The sequence below is a fragment of the Vicia villosa genome, linkage group LG4 (genome assembly GCF_029867415.1).
Source record: "Vicia villosa cultivar HV-30 ecotype Madison, WI linkage group LG4, Vvil1.0, whole genome shotgun sequence".
NCBI lineage: Eukaryota > Viridiplantae > Streptophyta > Magnoliopsida > Fabales > Fabaceae > Vicia > Vicia villosa.
Window position 1 is genome coordinate 93,868,713 of NC_081183.1, and position 17,590 is coordinate 93,886,302.

Below are 17,590 nucleotides of genomic sequence, written 5' to 3' on the forward strand. Positions count from 1 at the left end.
CTTTAGACCCATCTCAACACGTTCACCATATCTCACCATCTCAGAAAAGTTGGCTGAAGCACTACAGGCCAAGTAATAGTGTCCAGCCAAGTACTGGTGAACATATCTATCATTTCACACTCAGTCATGGGTGGTTGAACTCTTGCAGCTAACTCACGCCATTTCTGAGCGTACTCCTTGAAAGATTCTTTAGACCCTTGAACCAAACTTTGCAACTGAGTCCTATTGGGCGCCATATCAACATTGTACTGATAGTGCTTAATGAAAGCTTCCACAAGATCTCTCCAAGAATGAATATGACTGCGCTCAAGTTGAACATACCACTCCAAGGAAGCCCCAGCAAGACTATCCTGGAAGAAGTGCATCAGAAAGCCCTCATCCTCAGAGTATACTGACATCTTCCGATAATATGCCTTGACATGAGTCATAGGGCAAGTCGCCCCATTGTATTTGTCAAAAGATGGAACTTTGAATTTCGGTGGGATCCTCACACCAGGAACCAACCCCAAGTCATTGATGTCCATGCCTAACACCCCTTTGCCTTCAACAGCTCTGAGACGTTCTTCAATCAGACGATACCTCTCGGCTTCCTCATGTGCACCATCAGCACTATGCCTCGATACCTGATCAAAGTTTTCAACATTGAAATCCAAATTATCACGGTTCTGATTATCTCTCCTTCCCAACAGACGAGACACATGGAAACCCGTGATGCTGATTGAAAGGATTATAGTGCCCTCCCACGCGATCAAACTCATTCGGATCATGGTGATCGTCAATCCTGCCAGACACATCGTCAAATAGCCTCAAATAAACTGCGCCATCTGCGCATTCATCTGCTCTGTCAATTGAGCTCTCATCTCAGCCATTTGTTCCTAAATCTGTTCCATCTATCTTCTCTGATTGCTCCTAGTCGGATACGGGTGATTAGCCGTCTTAGAACTCCTTCTGGTAACAAAACAGCGAGACATAAGATATAAACCCTGCAAAACCTGCAAATATATGACATGTATGATATATGAATGATATGCATGAAATGTTTGTCAATTTTCAGGTATCCAAGAGTTCATCCCACTTTCAGATAGGACATAGAAACCCTGATACCGGATATATTTGCACAGCAATCCACACACAAGAATAATTCGGCAAACTGAGCATATTTCATTCAAACATAACAGAGAATTTGAGTTCATACAACAAAACACATAACCGTGTCACAAAGTGCTCATAAGGCATACAAAAGAATATCCAGAACATCAAAATGCGACCCCATCCAACAATCCTGGACATGGGCGACAAATATCAAGGTAAACAGTAAATCGACCATCATGGGCCAAACAAGTCCACTCCACAGCAGCACTAGGATCGTCTGATAACAGAATGAGCTCCACCATCTCCCCTCCGTTGGGCTCGGAGTCTTCTTAGTTCTTCTTCAAGTCGAGCGGTCTTAGCTTTCTCTTCCACTAGCTGTTTATCGAAATCCCGCTTCTGCCTCTTGAGACTACTCTCTGATCTTTGTAATTGGATACACTCTTCCTTTAACAACTCATAGGGACACCTCTGGACACTTGCCTGACTTGAACTTGCACCTTCGACTTGCTTGAGCTGGTGCATTAACCTCATCTTTGCCTCTCTCTCTTCAAAGAACTTCAAGTTAGTCTCTTGCTCTCTTTCGTGCAACCTGTAATTGGTAGCCAAAGCATTCTTGTAAAGTTCTGTCGGCACAAATTCAGATAAAATCAAAGGAGGTTGCTTTTGAAGTGGTGCAACTCTGTCATATGGCAGCAACAAACTTCCGACTCGATTTTCAATCCACTTAAAATACGGTGTCAGAGCAAGTGATTCTTTCTTCCCTAAATGAGCTCCATAATGCCTACGGATCTTCTTCCAAGCCACAATTATCCTCTTCAACTTTTCTGGGTCCGACCCCTTCTCAAAATAGACCGTCTCCGATATCAAATGATCCGTCGGCTTGTCCTTCAAAGTATACCCCAACTGGCGCAAGGATACCACGGGATTATAACTGATGCAACCTCTAGTACTGATCAAAGGAACATTGTCGAACTCCCCATACCCGACTATCACCTCGGAAACATTAATTCGGTATCTTTGCCACTGAATATCGTAAAAAGTAAGTGACATAATCCTGTGTGTCCACTTGAGTGTATCCCTTGTCTTCACAAAAGGGCCTTTGCTGGGCAACAAAGAGAGGAACCAGATGAACAACAACTGAAGGCAACAAGTGATAGCACCACCACTTTTCTCATATCGGGAATGAACGGTATAATAAGTATCGGCCAACAATGTGGGAATAGGATTCTTTCCCATGAAGATGTGTATCGCGGCCGAGTCTACAAAATTAGGAACACTTGGGAACATCACAATCCCATAAATGGCCACAGCAAGCAATGCATTATACGCATTCCAATTCTTTTTCTCAAATTCCTCTTTAGCTTTTCTCACCAAGAACTTCAAAGAGAACCCCGAGACACCTCCATTCGACTTCCAATTATCAGATACTTCTTTTATGCTCAAATAAAGAGCAGCAGCGATCGACTTGAAATTCACTTCTTTAGGAACGTCGATGAATGGCACTTCATCTTTTACCTTGAGATTAAGAATGATAGAATACTCTTCCAATGTCGGGGCCAACTGGTAATCCTGGAACGTAAAACACCTCATTTCAGGATCATAGAATTGCATCAAAGTTTGCAAAGCAGGTGTATCAACCACGGTTTCCAACAAAGTCAAAATATTCCCATAATTGTCCGTGAAGTTCTTCAAGCAGAAAGCGGTCATTAACGAACTCAAACCCTCTAATGCGGTCAACGGCTCTCGGAAGAAGCTGTAGGTGTGCGTATGTCTCTTTGCTTCCTTGACAGTATCAATGGGAGTGTCCATCTTTAGCTCGAATGAACTCCTGAATGTCCCTGAAAAACATGACATGCAAATGCTTATTATACATATCTTTTTTTTTGCGTTTCTTTTGGAAATAAATATGCTATGATGCAAAGTGGTGGGGCTTGTTGCCACCCACCAGGCATTCTGGACCGCCGGTAACACACATAGTACAAGGCCAAAGGTCCAGCCCCAAATGGTATACCACACGGAACACGGAATATCAATCCACGGAACCAAAGCCCATAGTCAATAACACACTGGAATAGAACACAGATTACCACTCGAACAAGAACCATAGTACCCCACGAACAGGAACCAATAGTACACTCGAACGAGAACAGCGGTAACCCACGAACAAGAACAACGGTAACCCACGAACAAGAACAGCGGTAACCCACGAACAAGAACAGCGGTCACCAACACTGTACCTGTTAAATGATCATTGATTCCCGCCCCACTCACGGGTAAAATCTAGGCCAAGGTAAGGTCATGAAACGCAGTATACGGTCCGCCCGAAGGTAAGCATCATCACAGTGCGGATGCGGGTGACGATAATACCTCCGTTTGAAACCACTACTCTGCTCGTGGTCACATAATCCATCCCGAGACGTACACCTCGAGACAAACCATGCTCCCACTATATCCTAGGGTTCCTATGGTTCACACATAGCCTGGGTATTAGGCCTTTTACCTCTTGAAATACCCACCCAACAGACAGAGATCCACCCAGTCCAGAATATGATGCAGAAAAGTAAAAGCGCACATAGAATGCAATGCAAACAGGTAAATATGCAAAGCAATAAAAACACCCAATGATAAACACACAAGCGCTAGGATCGACTCGCTGAGTCCGGACCAGCAACAGGTCGAGACGTCCCCAGCAGAGTCGCCAGCTGTCGCTACCGCGAAAATTAACAGAGTCGCCACTAACATATTTATCTTGAAAAGGAAGGGAATGTCAGCAAACCACAAAACAAAACAACGGTCTCACGACCAGAGAAAAAGGGTAAGGGAGTCGGTTACGCGAGGGGAAGGTATTAGCACCCCTCGCGCCCATCGTACTCGATGGTATCCACGCCTGTGTCGAAATCTATGGGTGTGTAACAAATCTACGCTAATCTGGACTAAAATGCATGCAGAATGTAGGGAAAAGAAAGGATTAAACTCGCACGGGCCCTACCCCGCTGCCTACGTATCCGTTTTGCGGAATCAAAGGTACCGTAGCTCGGCTAACTAATTTCTGTTTGTTTTTTGTTTTTTAGGTGAACGAGTTACATTCACACTCCGCTGCTCGACCTTTGGAGGCTTATGCTGGGAATCGAGCGGAAATAACAAGTTCTTAAAAAAGAAAATCAAAGAGTGTGGTTTGTGTTTTAAAGAATGCATGAGGAAAACCTAAGCTAAGGGGGAAAGCTTTCTACCTAATGTTATCATACAAAGGGTACAAGTCTAAGCTAAGCTATCAGCCTACGAGGAAAAGGGGAAGCATACAAGAATATCACACAAACGAGCATCCGCTCGTAAAGCAAACAAAACCAACGGTACTGACCGAATGGTAGAAAAGCGGTCCCGCCATAGCCAAGGGGAGCAGCTCAACCCAAGTCAACCAAGCATTAGACCTCGCGAAAATGATCGGGCCATAGATAAGAGGGCGGACCCCTCTCAGCAACCAAACCGTCACGGATCGTAAAGGAAAACGGTGCGTGCGTACACCGAGCATCAACGTCGAGCGATGCGAGCTATAGGAAAGGCGGGGGTCCGGCTACATGAACCATTTTCCTGACATACTCGATAACAAGATCTTGTGCAGGTTCGGAAGCAAGCAACGTGTAGCGTGCGCATACCAAACGGACTCGATGAAACTAGGCGGGGGTTGATTGCTAACCCTTTCCGCATGCCTTCCATGAGGACTTAACGGAGTGCCATATAGGACTTATTACACCGTGACTCCCTGCCGCAAAGCACAAATGTAAACACACCAACAAAAACAGAGCCTCTTTCGAGGGCTTGGCCAGATGCATGTCTAGGTCCTACTTCTCATGTTAAAGGATGATGCGAGAAAGCGATAAAGTGCGAGAAAAGTAAAATGAAACGGAATCAATACCAAACGGATGATGATCCGTAAACTAAAGCGAAGCAAAGCGAAGAAACTAGAATCCCGCGAGCGAGCTAGCAAAGCAAAAGAAAATAGTCAGCACACCGATTAGCCATGAAAGCACACAAGGGTCGACGTATGCGTCGAGCATAATCACAATACACATGCAAGAGGAACAAGCAAACCAAACAAGCAGATATAAAGTAATAGGAATGTGTCTCTAGGATGAGAACACAAAGCAGGTGAATGAACCCGTGTCCCGCAAGTAAAGCGGAACACTCATAGAATGAGCATCGATAGGTGACCATCCAAAAGCCTCGCACACTAGCACACACGTTAGAGATAACAAGATACCGCAATCAGAATTGCGTTATTGCTATTCTAAAATAAACCGGACAAAGCAAACTTGGAAAACGTGCGGTAATATGCGAATAAGCATGCAAAAATCACACCGGAAGCCGACAAAAATACCATCATGGAAAACACAAAATTCAGCAATACAGATCATTCCATCAAATAGTACATCTCACAAGCTTTCCAACGATATAAAGAACATGCGAATCGGAGTTACGAGTCAAAAGATATGAACATTTGAAGTTGGAAAAAAAAACTAAAAAAGAGCATGTAACCGGTTACATGAATCAGGTAACCGGTTACATCACTGGCAGAAACTGGAAAACAGGGTCATGTAACCGGTTACATGAATCAGGTAACCGGTTACATCACTGGCAGTGGCTGTTTTTTTGAGAAAAAGGGGACATTTAACCGGTTACATGAATCAGGTAACCGGTTACATCACTGACAGTGACGAAAAATGACCAAAAACAAATCATGTAACCGGTTACATCAATCAGGTAACCGGTTACATCAGCACCAGAAGTGAAAAATCAACAAAATCAACATCCAAAAGCACTTCAATCATGCATCCAATAAGAGATGTAACCAAGCACGAATTTGCCTCAATTTGTACAGCATTATGAGTATCAAACAAGCACAATTAGGTATCAATCCACAAAGATTTCAAGTCATCATCAATAATCATCAAGCAACAAGTTCATGCAAGCATTATAACAAACACATAGTGCACCAAACTTGTATCCACATGCAATTGCAAGCAACGATATCAATGGATCCAACATTTAATCATCATCAACATCAATTAAGCATAAACAATCACTAGATCTAGCATTCAAATCATGTTAACATCAACAATTAAGCACTTAATTCAAGGTTCAAAGGCTTATCGGATGAAGATCTTTAACCGACGCGCGAACACGAACATGACACGAACGCGAACACGACACGAACGCGACACGAACGCGAAAACAAAATCCCAAGGGAGAGAGAGAGAGGTGCGCGAGATAGCGAGGAGAGAGAGAAGAGATTCGAACTTCGATTTTTGATCTTCAATCCATATTGCTTTTGATTCTCCAAGAAAATTGATGAATATTGATGGAAGTTTTATGTAATTTGTGGTTTTGATTCAAGAGAATTGAGAGAGAATTGAGAGAAAGTGTTTTTGATCCTTTTGGTTAATTGAAATTATGAGAGTCCTCCCCTGATTTGGGAAGAGCAAAATGTTTATATAGTGTCAACGCGAAATGTCCAAATTGCCCTCGGCGCGTCTTACTTTGGCTCGTTTTTAAGGAAATTCGGTTCGGCTCTGAATTCCGAAACGAAACCAATGCCATTGTGAAGATGACCAAATTCTTGACTCGTCGCCGCGAGAATCGTCTGAATCCGATAAGCGATGAAGAAATTACGCGCGTTTGAATGACGAGAAACGTCGATTCGTCTGGCGCGACTGTGAAGAACTTTGTGAGTACCGCTCAAAGAACTCGATAAAACTCCAACTTCGGCTCGAAATCTGAACAAGCATGTGTGACGAAGATTCGAAGCTAACGAAATTTATGAGAGAATGCCGCCGGAATGGACTTCATACGATAAAAATTGAAGGATTTATGAATTTTCGAACTCGGCGCGACATACTCGAAAACACACTTTTTACCGAAACAACGCGACGATCCTTAAAATTCTGGGAATTTTCCGTGCATAATTGGCCTTCGGTCCGAACATATGAAATCATAGTAATGATGGTACGGAGCTCCAGTTAAATTTTCAGGCGAATCCGACGAGCGGATTAGGAGATATGAATTTTCCGAGGTCCGAAACCCTACATTCAACACTGTTTTTCACTGCGAAACCTCAAGTAATTTGCAAATTTGACGACCTTCCTCAAAGAATTGGCTTCCGAGCCGAACACGAAAGTTGTAGATACCGTCGAAACAGTTGGGACAGCGCGGGAAATTAGCTCATATCACCTTCCAAATAGAACTTGCGAATTTTATCGTAGTTACACTGTTTAAACCATTTTTCCAACCTTATCTTCATAAGCCCCTGAAAACTCTTTATTATTTTTCTTCAATTTTTGAATGACGAAATAAACGTCATTACTAACTTACAGCTCAAATAAAGAGGGCAAATTTTGGGGTGCAACACCATGCAAGTGTTACTCATAGCCCATAATACCCTCCAACTAATTGGTAATTACCAAGATGCCACTTAGTTGGATTCTAACTAATCCATTAACTTTCTTAATAAATCCACATATATTCCCAATTATGCTTAGACAATTAGGGATGTCACAATATCTGAACATGTAAACAATTTTGGTTCTTCACTAGTCTCGAATCAAACTTAATATTATTATTTTAAAATTAAAAGTAAATTTTGTAAATACTATTAATCAATTATTTTGATAGGTTACAAATAAAAAAAATATTTTGAAATAAAAATGCAGATAAAATAAGAAATAGGTGATGCCTTTAATACAAAATTGTTACTTAGTCAATTAATATCTAAAGAAATCCGTCTACGCTTTTTGAATGAGTTTATTATAGAGTCTAATGATATAGATATAATTATTAACGAGCTTTTCGTGCAAGCTTAGCGTACATTCAATATTACTAAATAAGAGGAAGATTTACGTATGAATCAACTATATTAAAAATTACAATTTTGAACAAATTTACAAATTGTGATCCAATTTTATCTTTTGCATATTATTTAACACAATCTAGGTCAAATTAGTTTATAAATCCAAAACATTTTGAAAATTCAGCATATTTCTTCATTTCTCTATGTGGATTGCAAAAGGTTTTGGATTTATGAACCATAATAACCTAGGAAGAACATTTGTGAATTTTTTACCACCAAAACTATATTTATATTAGGAAACAAAATTTCTTCTTTGATGTGAAATATTTAAGGGAAGATTGTTGGATACGCTGAAATAACTGAGGGGGGTTTTTAGTATTATGTGAAATATTTGAGGCATGTTTGTAGGCTAATCTGAATATTTAAGCAATTTTGGTTCTTCGCCAATCTCATATAAATTCTTCTGTTCCTATTTTTAAATTAGAAGTAAGTTTTTTCACTACCACTAAACTTTTATTTTGATAGTTTGATAATGATAAAATATATAATTTGGAATGGAAATGTAGATATAAGGAATAGGTGATACCTTTAATTACATAAATATAAATTATCATACACATTTATAATGATATTCGCAAATACATTTTAAATGAGTTCGTTATACAGTCCAATGATATAGATGTATTTATTAATGAATTTTTCGTCCAAGCTTATCTCTAAAAACATATTTTAAAATTGACTTGATTAGAGTACATAGAATATTAATAAATTAGATAAACATTTGTGCATTAAAAAACTAGTAAAATATCCAATTTGTGAACAAAATTGCAAATAGTGATTCAATTTTATCTTTTGCAATACATCCATAACAATCTAGGTGAAAAGAGTTTATAAATCCAAAACCTTTTGAAATTTCACCACATTTTTCCATTTGTCTAAGTGGACTGCCAAACGTTTTGGATTTATGAACCATGATAACCCACCCAAGAAGATAAATTGTTACTTTTTACCACCAAAACTATATCTATATAAGGAAACTAATTTAATTGTATGATGTGAAATATTTTTGGAAAGTTCATTGGATACGTTGATTTAGTTAAGGAAGGTTTGTAGGCATATCTTAACATGTAAACAATTTTGGTTCTTCACTAGTCTCGAATCAAACTTAATATTATTATTTTAAAATTAAAAGTAAATTTTGTAAATACTATTAATCAATTATTTTGATAGGTTACAAATAAAAAAAATATTTTGAAATAAAAATGCAGATAAATTAAGAAATGTGTGATGCCTTTAATACAAAATTGTTACTTACTCAATTAATTTCTAAATAAATCCGCCTACGCTTTTTAAATGAGTTTATTATAGAGTCTAATGATATAGATATAATTATTAACGAGCTTTTCGTGCAAGCTTAGCGTACATACAATATTACTAAATAAGAGGAAGATTTACGTATGAATCAACTATATTAAAAATAACAATTTTGAACAAATTTACAAATTGTGATCCAATTTTATCTTTTGCATAATATTTAATACAATCTAGGTCAAATTAGTTTATAAATCCAAAACATTTTGAAAATTCAGCATATTTCTTCATTTCTCTATGTGGATTGCAAAAGGTTTTGGATTTATGAACCATAATAACCTATGAAGAACATTTGTGAGTTTTTTACCACCACAACTATATTTATATTAGGAAACAAAATTTCTTCTTTGATGTGAAATATTTAAGGGAAGATTGTTGGATACGCTGAAATAACTGAGGAGGGTTTTTAGTATTATGTGAAATATTTGAGGCATGTTTGTAGGCTAATTTAATTATTTAAGCAATTTTAGTTCTTCGCCAATCTCATATAAATTCTTCTGTTCCTATTTTTAAATTAGAAGTAAGTTTTTTCACTACCACTAAACTTTTATTTTGATAGTTTGATAATGATAAAATATTATTTGGAATGGAAATGTAGATATAAGGAATAGGTGACGCCTATAATTACATAAATATAAATTACCATAAACATTTATAATGATATTCGCAAGTACATTTTAAATGAGTTCGTTATACAGTCCAATGATATGGATGTATTTATTAACGAATTTTTCGTCCAAGCTTATCTCTAAAAATATATTTTAAAATTGACTTGATTAGAGTACATAGAATATTAATAAATTAGATAAACATTTGTGCATTAAAAACCTAGTAAAATTTCCAATTTGTGAACAAAATTGCAAATAGTGATTCAATTTTATCCTTTGCAATATATCCATAACAATCTAGGTGAAAAGAGTTTATAAATCCAAAACCTTTTGAAATTTCACCACATTTTTCCATTTGTCTAAGTGGACTGCCAAACGTTTTGGATTTATGAACCATGATAACCCACCCAAGAAGATAAATTGTTACTTTTACCACCAAAACTATATCTATATAAGGAAACTAATTTAATTGTATGATGTGAAATATTTTTGGAAAGTTCATTGGATACGTTGATTTAGTTAAGGAAGGTTTGTAGGCATATCTTAACATGTAAACAATTTTGGTTCTTCACTAGTCTCGAATCAAACTTAATATTATTATTTTAAAATTAAAAGTAAATTTTGTAAATACTATTAATCATTTATTTTGATAGGTTATAAATAAAAAAATATATTTTGAAATAAAAATGCAGATAAAATAAGAAATGTGTGATGCCTTTAATACAAAATTGTTACTTACTCAATTAATTTCTAAAGAAATCCGCCTACGCTTTTTAAATGAGTTTATTATAGAGTCTAATGATATAGATATAATTATTAACGAGCTTTTCGTGCAAGCTTAGCGTACATACAATATTACTAAATAAGAGGAAGATTTACGTATGAATCAACTATATTAAAAATTACAATTTTGAACAAATTTACAAATTGTGATCCAATTTTATCTTTTGCATAATATTTAATATAATCTAGGTCAAATTAGTTTATAAATCCAAAACATTTTGAAAATTCAGCATATTTCTTCATTTCTCTATGTGGATTGCAAAAGGTTTTGGATTTATGAACCACAATAACCTAGGAAGAACATTTGTGAATTTTTTAGCACCACAACTATATTTATATTAGGAAACAAAATTTCTTCTTTGATGTGAAATATTTAAGGGAAGATTGTTGGATATGCTGAAATAACCGAGGAGGGTTTCTAGTATTATGTGAAATATTTGAGGCATGTTTGTAGGCTAATTTGTATATTTAAGCAATTTTGGTTCTTCGCCATTCTCATATAAATTCTTTTATTCTTTTTTTTTTAAATTAAAAGTAAGTTTTTTCAATACCACTAAACTTTTATTTTGATAGTTTGATAATGATAAAATATAATTTGGAATGGAAATGTAGATATTAGGAATAGGTGATACCTTTAATTACATAAATATAAATTACCATAAACATTTATAATGATATTCGCAAGTACATTTTAAATGAGTTCGTTATACAGTCCAATGATATGGATATACTTATTAACGAATTTTTCGTCCAAGCTTATCTCTAAAAATGTATTTTAAAGTTGACTTGATTAGAGTACATAGAATATTAATAAATTAGATAAACATTTGTGCATTAATTAACTAGTAAAGTATCCAATTTGTGAACAAATTTACAAATAGTGATTCAATTTTATCTTTTGCAATACATCGATAACAATGTAGGTCAAAAGAGTTATAATACTCCTTGCTCGACCCTCCCCCGATTGACTCTCTCCCGACCCACAAAGGAAGAATACTCCTCACTCGACCCCCCACCCGATTATTACGTTCCTCAAAGGGAAGTTCCACAAAAGTAATAATGCACCTTACTTGACCCTCCCCCGACTTTTGCGCTCCTAAATGGAAAGTCCCACAAGAGTAAGAATGCTCCTCGCCCGACCCTCCCTCAATTGTTGCGCTCTTCAAAGGAAAGTCCCAAAAACGTAAGAATGTGCTTCGCTCCACCCTCCCTCGATTGTTGCGCTCCTCAAAGAAAAGTCCCACAAAAGTAAGAATGCTCTTCGCTCGCCCTCCTCAGATTGTTGTGCTCCTCAAAGGAAAGTCCCACTAAAGTAAGAATGCTTCTCGCTCGACCCTCCCTCTTATGATGCGACGTAGGATATGATTGTAATATTCACCTGTTCTTCTAAACATAAGTGTTGTGTTAATTTTCATCAGTGGTTAACGTTGTAATGGATTTTAAGTCAATATATATTAGGAGCTTCATAACTGCATTGATTTTTGTTGAGAATATAGCAAGTGTGAGTATTATGGAGAAATAGTCCCACATTGGATGTCCCACTAAAGAACGAATGCTCCTCGCTCGACCCTCCCCCGATTGACCCTCTTCCGATTATTGTGCTCCTCAAAGCAAAGTCCCACAAAAGTAAATGCTCCTAGCTCGACCCTCCCCCGATTATTGTGCACCTCAAAGGAAGTCGCACAATAGTATGAGTGCCCCTCGATCGACCTCTCGCTTGATTGTTGTGCTCCTCAAAGGAATGTCCCACAAAAGTTAGAATGCTCCTCCTTTGATCCTCCTCCGATTGTTGCGGTGCTTAAAGAAATGTCGCAAAAAAGTAAGAATGCTCCTCGCTTGACCCTCCCCTGATTGTTGCGCTCCTCAAAGAAAGATCCAGAAAAGTAAGAATGTTTCTCGCTCGACCCTCCCCCGATTGACCTTTCCCCTATTGTTGCGCCCCTAAAAGGAAAATCCCACAAAAGTAAGAATGATCATCGCTCGACCTTCCCTTGGTTGTTGCGCCCCTCAATGGATAGACCCACAAAAGTAAGAATGCTCCTCGCTCAACCCTCCGCCGATTGTTGCGCTGCTCAAAGAAAAGTCCCACAAAAGTACCAATGCTCTTCGCTCGTCACTACCCCGCTTATGGCGCTCTTCAAAGGGAAGTCCCACAAAAGTCATTGATTAAATCTTTCTGAATATTTTTAGGGTTTTATGTTTTTCTTGCACTTTTAATATTAGCATTTGACGTTCCATCAGTTGGCAAACCAACTTCACCAATTATAAGGTTCATTGTCAGCTGATGTTGTTGTTGTTTACTTTGGCACGATAGATGGATCAATATGAAATTGTTTGCTAATGCAAGAAGGGGAGAATGTTACGGGAATGTTTAAATTCTTATAAAAATAAAAATAGAATGTACTACTGCTGTACAAAATCAAAGATAAACAACAGTTAATCATTATATAACTTTATTAACCCTTATATAATTTTATATAGACTGTGTGAAATTGTATATGTAATTTGATTGTTTGAAGTCTTATGTGAACTTACTGAAACAGAAATTGTCAAATCAGAGATGGGACTTCGGTTGCCAATTCTTTTGGTGGGAGGACCAACTCAGGCGTTGTTTGTGTGGTGAAGGTATGTGTGCCCTTGTACGATACGAAGACAAGGGCATGGAAGTGTGCTCCCTGCAGGTATGCAAAATGTTGTTTTATTGAAGATGGCAATGGTTCACCAGCTGAATCTGAAGATAGCTAATTATTGAATAGGTGACAGGAGTTAACCAATTTTTTCTAAGCAATATATTTTAAATTACTATTGCCTGAATTATCTGGTACCACAGGGTTGTTCACCAACTGAATCCGGAGAGGGCAGTGGTTCTTCAAAATCTAGACAGTGCCAAGTTTTATCAATCAAAATCAAGATTTTGGAAGCCAAGCTGGAGGTTGCTCAATCTCCGGAGAAGCACGCCAACACATCATCCGCCATTTTATACGAAGCTTTGGAAGAGGTGTCTGATGCGGTGGCGGGACTAATGCAGGATCATCAACCAAATATTTCTTAATGTGATTGTTGACAGTATAGGTACTTGAATTCATTTAGGTGTTACTTGTTTTTCATTCTTGTAATTGTGAGACTTGTTAATTGTGCCCTGTTTTGGAATTTTATGTTAGCTTTTTATAGTTTATTTGCCCTTGATTTTGGTAGTATTTGACATATTGTTGTAGTACTGTACCGGCTACAACAGAAACAATAGAATCCTATAAGTATCACTTTTTTTTACTAGAGTCTCTAGACACACATGCGTTTATGTAGGGGTGTGCAAAAAATCCAATAACCGTAAACCAAATTGCTATCCAAATTAATCCAAATTTTAAAACCCAATCCATTATTATATTTTTAAATTGGTGGCCCAATCCGGTGATACAGGTAGCTATAACAAACCAATGGTTTAGTTACCCACATTAAATCTGCCCTAAACATACCAATCTATTTTTTTTATTTTATTTTATTTTTTATTTTATTTTATTTTTTATTTGTTGATTGACATTTGACATGATTTGGTATGTTTAGGGCTGATTTAATGTGGGTAACTAAACCATTGGTTTGTTATAGCTACCTGTATCACCGGATTGGGCCACCAATTTAAAAATATAATAATGGATTGGGTTTTAAAATTTGGATTAATTTTTGTTACTAAATTCTCTGTCAATCTCTGCAGTTTCTAGGGTTATCTATCTATTCAGAATTTGTTTGCCTTCGAAAGAGCTTTGGTTTGCATTGAAAAAGGTTTGCAAGCTTTCTGCATTCCAAAGTTTTTTACCTTAAGAAAAGATGGTGGACAATAGATTATAGACTTATGTGGTTTGGGCATTCAGAGAGAAGACGTGTAGATTTTGTGGTAAGGAGAGTAGGTTAGATGGAGAGGAGTCAAATAGTTAGGTAGAGAAAGACCTAGAAAAACTATAAGGGAAGTTATTAAGAAAAATCTCGAGATTAACGATTTGGATAGAATCATGTTCTAAAAACATTATGGAGGAAGTTGCTCCTTCTAGCCGACCCTACTTGAATAAGGTTTGGTTGTTGTTTTAAGAAATAAATTCATTGCCACTTTCATCGTGGAAGCGTAATCACGATATCGCTCTGATACCATGTTAGTAACCACATGATAAATGAGATTAAGATTTATCTCATATGAGAAATAACATTGAGAATTTGATATAAGAAAGACCTTAAAATTTATATTGAATTAGATTGAAAAAATAGTAAATGAATACATGAGATACTGTCTATAGAAAGGCTAGCCTGTAGGCCCTTTGTTATCGGTCTGCCTATTTCCACCACAACTTGTGCGACACTAACAAACTAACTACTTATTAGTAAACTCTATCTGACAAACTAAATGTTAACTAACTCAATATTAACTTTTATATTCTATTAAATTTAAGATCCATTTATATGTAAAGTTCATGTGTGAAAACCAAAACGGGATGAAATATCAGGGAAATTATCTGTCATTTATTCTATAAGTTAGTATTTCATTTATATTTTCTACTTGTCATTGAGGTTTAGATTCTTGAAATGTACTAGGTTATAGAAGTGGAGATAAATGGGGTGAAGCAAAAGAGTGGCGTCCGTATAAAAAAATGCAGGTAGAATATCATTTTTCTGAAATTGATAATTTAACTTAGCCCATATTATATGTAAGTTTGTATGTGAATCTAAACATGTAGATTTATATTTAGGGGTGATCATGGTTGATTATTTTCAAAAACCAAACCATAACCATTTTAAAACCATTTAAATGGTTTGGATTTATAACCATAACAACATTTTAATCAAAAGTGGTTATAAAATTGGTTATAAATTTGGTTATGATTATATAATCGATTTTTAAAACAAATCCAGTTTTAAAAATTATTTTTTCCGAAAATATATTTTTTCAAAAAGAAATTAATATTTTGAGAATTAAAATATTTGGATTTGGATAGTAACCGGATTATAACCAAATCCAAAATAATGTAACCGGTTAATAACCATTTAATAATATCCGAATTATATGAATGGATAACCAAACCATTAATAACTAAACCGGTTAATAACCCTTCAATTATATCCGGATATTTAAAAGCGGTTTAGGTTTGATTATGGATTTGGACATCAAAACCGGATATTTTGCACACCCCTATTTATATTAGACTGGTCTTTGTATGAATGAATAATGTTACAGAAAGTAATATTTCTGTTAGGAATTTGGTTAGTTTGTTAGAGTTAGTTAGTGTTTTGGACTGACCAAAATAGTCTCTATGTTACTTGGGAATCGAGGCTACGGATAGTTTATATACAACCTCACACTCTTTAATCCAATGCGACACACATTTTCTAAAAGACAAAGTCGTAAGGGTTCTCACACTCAAATCGGACAGTACCTCATAGCTACAGTGACGCAAACTTGAAGTCGACCGAAACATTGGTGCTGTTTATGGTGCTGCTTGTGGAAACTCGAAGTTCGCACCGTGTCTCTTAGCCTCGATGGAGGGGCCACTGTTATAGGTTATGCTTGAGAATAGAGAATAAGGATAGTTTTTATATATAATAGTTAGATTTAAATTAAAATTCTTGAAAACAACTAAACTTTGCATTGATTATATGGCCCTTGTAATGATTTTCTTTTTGGGTTTTTAATTGATTTATATTTATTCTTGCAAATAAGGTACCTGGAGAACACTGGTTGTGTTGGAATGTGTGTCAATATGTGCAAGATTCCTACACAAGATTTTTTCACTAATGAATTTGGACTTCCATTAACAATGATTCCAAGTATGTTTTCTTGACATTGTTTACTAGCTAGCCAAGATTTTATTGGAATTTTTACTTACAAAGTTGTGAGTTCATTTTAAGTTTTTATTCACATGTCTGAATTTACTATCAGATTTTGAAGACATGAGTTGTGATATGGTGTATGGCCAAACCCCACCTTCATTTGAAGAAGACCCAGTTTCCAAGCAACCTTGTTATGCTGATATATGTAAGTATGATCATTCTCTTTTATTCAATCAAACAATACATTTTTTATATTCTAAATAAGGAGTAACTTGCAGGTTCAGTAGCAAATCCCAACTCTAGTGTATGTCCAAAGTTACTAGCATGCAAAGACACTTCTTTTGGATAATTTTCAATGACATAATCAGTGTACACTATAGAAGCTTCTAGCGATTGCGACTTGAGGTTTTGTTGTCACTGGAGTATAGTTGTCAAAGGGAAAAATATAGACCAACATTACAAACATATGGGAAATATTAGGGGTGACAATTGGATCCATTAAGCTAAAATCCATCCAATCCATTCACAAAAAAATCCATCCAATCCATCCACCAAATAAAAAAATAAGTTAATGGATGGATTAAATTCATCCATTTATATACATGGATGGATCCAATCCATCCAACACATTTTGATAATCCAATGGATTATTTTTATTTTACACTTTAAATGGTTTAAATTATTTACGAGTTTCTTCATAAAATTGAAAAATAGAGTTTTTTTCCGAAAAAACGAAAAAATCGTATTTTTACGAAAAACAAAAAAATCGAGTTTTTTCGGAAAGACAAAAAAATCGTGTTTTTTCAGAAAAACGAAAAAATCGAGTTATTTCAAAAAAACGAAAAAACCTAGTTTTTTCCCGAAAAACGAAAAAAATCAGGTTTTTCTCAAAAAACAATAAAGTCGAGTTTTTTTCCAGAAAAACGAAAAAAATCGAGTTTTTTTCGGAAAAACGAAAAAATCGAGTTTTTTTCGAAAAAATGAAAAAAGTCGACATTTTTTTGGGAAAACGAAAAAAATCGAGTTTTTTTTCAGAAAAACGAAAAAAGCCGAGATTTTTCGAAAAACAGAAAAATCGAGTTTT

At 36.2% G+C, this 17,590-nt stretch overlaps 1 protein-coding gene across 1 annotated transcript; it reads right to left on the reverse strand.

Moving 5' to 3' along the window:
* Positions 1–1,359: 1,359 nt before the first annotated feature.
* On the reverse strand, positions 1,360–2,901 carry LOC131597535 (uncharacterized). The gene has a single exon (XM_058870226.1). The coding sequence runs from the start codon at positions 2,899–2,901 to the stop codon at positions 1,360–1,362; it is 1,542 nt and encodes a 513-aa protein (XP_058726209.1).
* Between the last annotated feature and the right edge of the window lie 14,689 nt (positions 2,902–17,590).

What these genes read in the sequence shown, in the direction of transcription:
- LOC131597535 (XM_058870226.1), bottom strand. Translation starts at nt 2,901, where the DNA reads ATGGACACTCCCATTGATACTGTCAAGGAAGCAAAGAGACATACGCAC.